Here is a 528-nt window from a genome sequence, read left to right as displayed (position 1 = left end):
TAAAACCATATTTTAAAAATATTTAAAAGCAGCAGCAGGGCCTTCTATGGCCCCCAATGACAATCCCAGTGCTCCTTTAGCAAGTAGGTGAAGAGAAAGTGGGTGCAATCGCCCAAGGACATCAGGCACTGCCAGCAAGAAAAGGGATTGGAACCCAGGCACCTTCAGAAAACACTATTCCATAGCAAAACTGTCGCAAAGTGTACATAGGGGAGAATGCACCCAGACTCAGCCGCTCATCTTCCTCCAAGCCCCATTCTCAGCACTTTGCTGAGAGGATCAGCAGCCTTTCCCCCACCCTCTGGGCCAATCCCAGGTTCTGGTTTGCTGGGGTGGGGCCCAATCCTGTAGTGGGCTGGCACACACAGTCCTGCTTTATTAAGCCCTGGACTTGTCCTGAGGCAGCAGGACGAAGCCTGGCCGCGGAATCTTTGGTACCAGTAACAGAACCTCTGCCACCCAGGCGAGCCCACCTGCTGCCATGGGCCGCTACCGCATCCACGTGGCCACCGGGGCCTGGCTCTTCTC

The 528-nt window shown here is 54.7% G+C and overlaps 1 protein-coding gene across 1 annotated transcript in view; it reads left to right on the top strand.

Moving 5' to 3' along the window:
• Nucleotides 1–481: 481 nt before the first annotated feature.
• Nucleotides 482–528, top strand: part of LOC102246929 (arachidonate 12-lipoxygenase, 12S-type) — a 9,839-nt gene continuing 9,792 nt past the window's right edge. Inside the window, exon 1 of the mRNA XM_014537839.1 lies at nt 482–514. Within this exon, the coding sequence (XP_014393325.1) occupies nt 482–514 (33 nt within the window). The remainder of the gene's footprint in view (nt 515–528) is intronic.

The sequence above is a fragment of the Myotis brandtii genome, unplaced genomic scaffold (genome assembly GCF_000412655.1).
Source record: "Myotis brandtii unplaced genomic scaffold, ASM41265v1 scaffold183, whole genome shotgun sequence".
NCBI classification, from domain to species: Eukaryota; Metazoa; Chordata; class Mammalia; order Chiroptera; family Vespertilionidae; genus Myotis; species Myotis brandtii.
Note: the sequence above shows the minus strand (reverse complement) of the source record. Positions and strands in the feature narration are given on the sequence as shown.